The 963-nt window shown below is 48.7% G+C and overlaps 1 protein-coding gene across 1 annotated transcript; it reads right to left on the bottom strand.

Annotated features, from left to right (window-relative positions):
- Positions 1–232: 232 nt before the first annotated feature.
- On the bottom strand, positions 233–611 carry Pmar_PMAR028735 (hypothetical protein; the record flags this gene model as incomplete). Its single annotated transcript, XM_002766637.1, has 3 exons — positions 233–271; positions 319–465; positions 519–611. The coding sequence occupies 3 exons, from the start codon at positions 609–611 to the stop codon at positions 233–235; spliced, it is 279 nt and encodes a 92-aa protein (XP_002766683.1).
- Between the last annotated feature and the right edge of the window lie 352 nt (positions 612–963).

Genomic DNA, 963 nt, shown 5'->3' with positions numbered 1-963 from the left:
TAGTTCAACCATACGATGCGGTGATAGATAATCAAATATACGATAAAGTCACCCCCCCCCCCCACTGCCCCCCTCCTCCATAACCAACACAACTTCTAATACCAAGGCAACTAGCAAGGAAATGATCATACGATGCTGTGACTATCCCCATCTACGATGACCAAGTGCTAGGTTATCATCAAATATACCAGTAAGTTAGATAAGCCCCCACCTTCCCCCTAAACACTATTTTCTATTTGCGTTTTCTCTGTTCTGCCTTTTGCTGGATGCGCTAAAACGAGGTAAGTAAATCGACTACCCCAAAACCCAAGAACCTACCTCCCGCAGCTGTTTCCTCATCTCCTCCTTCCTTTCCGTAGCCTCAGCATCGTCCCTCTTGCCACTGCTACCATCACTAGAATCACCAGCCGACTGCTTTCGCGCCTCTGCCTCCTCCGCCTCCTTCTTAGCCATCATCTCCTTATGCTGAAGACCACCACAACGCCCATACCCCCTCGGGCAAACCAACACCCACGCACCTGTTCTAGTCTGTAAAACTGCAGCCCCTGTGGCCACACATTCCTCCCAAAGCCTTCCTCGATCATTTCCGACTCTTTCACCACATCATCCATCTCAGCATTGAAGTCCCTTTCCGCTTGGAGAACTCCTTCCCAGTACCTACCCCTGCCCTCAGGCCCCCAACGACTACCACCCCAACACAACCTACTTATCCGCGACTAGTTTCTTATCCATCATTCTCGCTGCGCCCGGCTTGTCCCTCTGCAGCTGAGCCAACACGTGCACGCATCCGATGCAACGCTTCAACACCAAAGCCTTCAGTTTCCGCTAACACACATACACAAATATTCGACATACACTTCGGAGAATACGCATATGGTCGGTGACGATATGAATATTCTGGGAAAAAATTATTGCTCATTTCTGTACAATTTTATCAAAATTCTTATAAACTCTCCAACTCAG

This window comes from Perkinsus marinus, assembly GCF_000006405.1.
Source record: "Perkinsus marinus ATCC 50983 genomic scaffold scf_1104296972184, whole genome shotgun sequence".
NCBI lineage: Eukaryota > Perkinsozoa > Perkinsida > Perkinsidae > Perkinsus > Perkinsus marinus.
The sequence above is the reverse complement of the archived record's forward strand: the minus strand, read 5'-3'. Positions and strand labels throughout refer to the sequence as shown.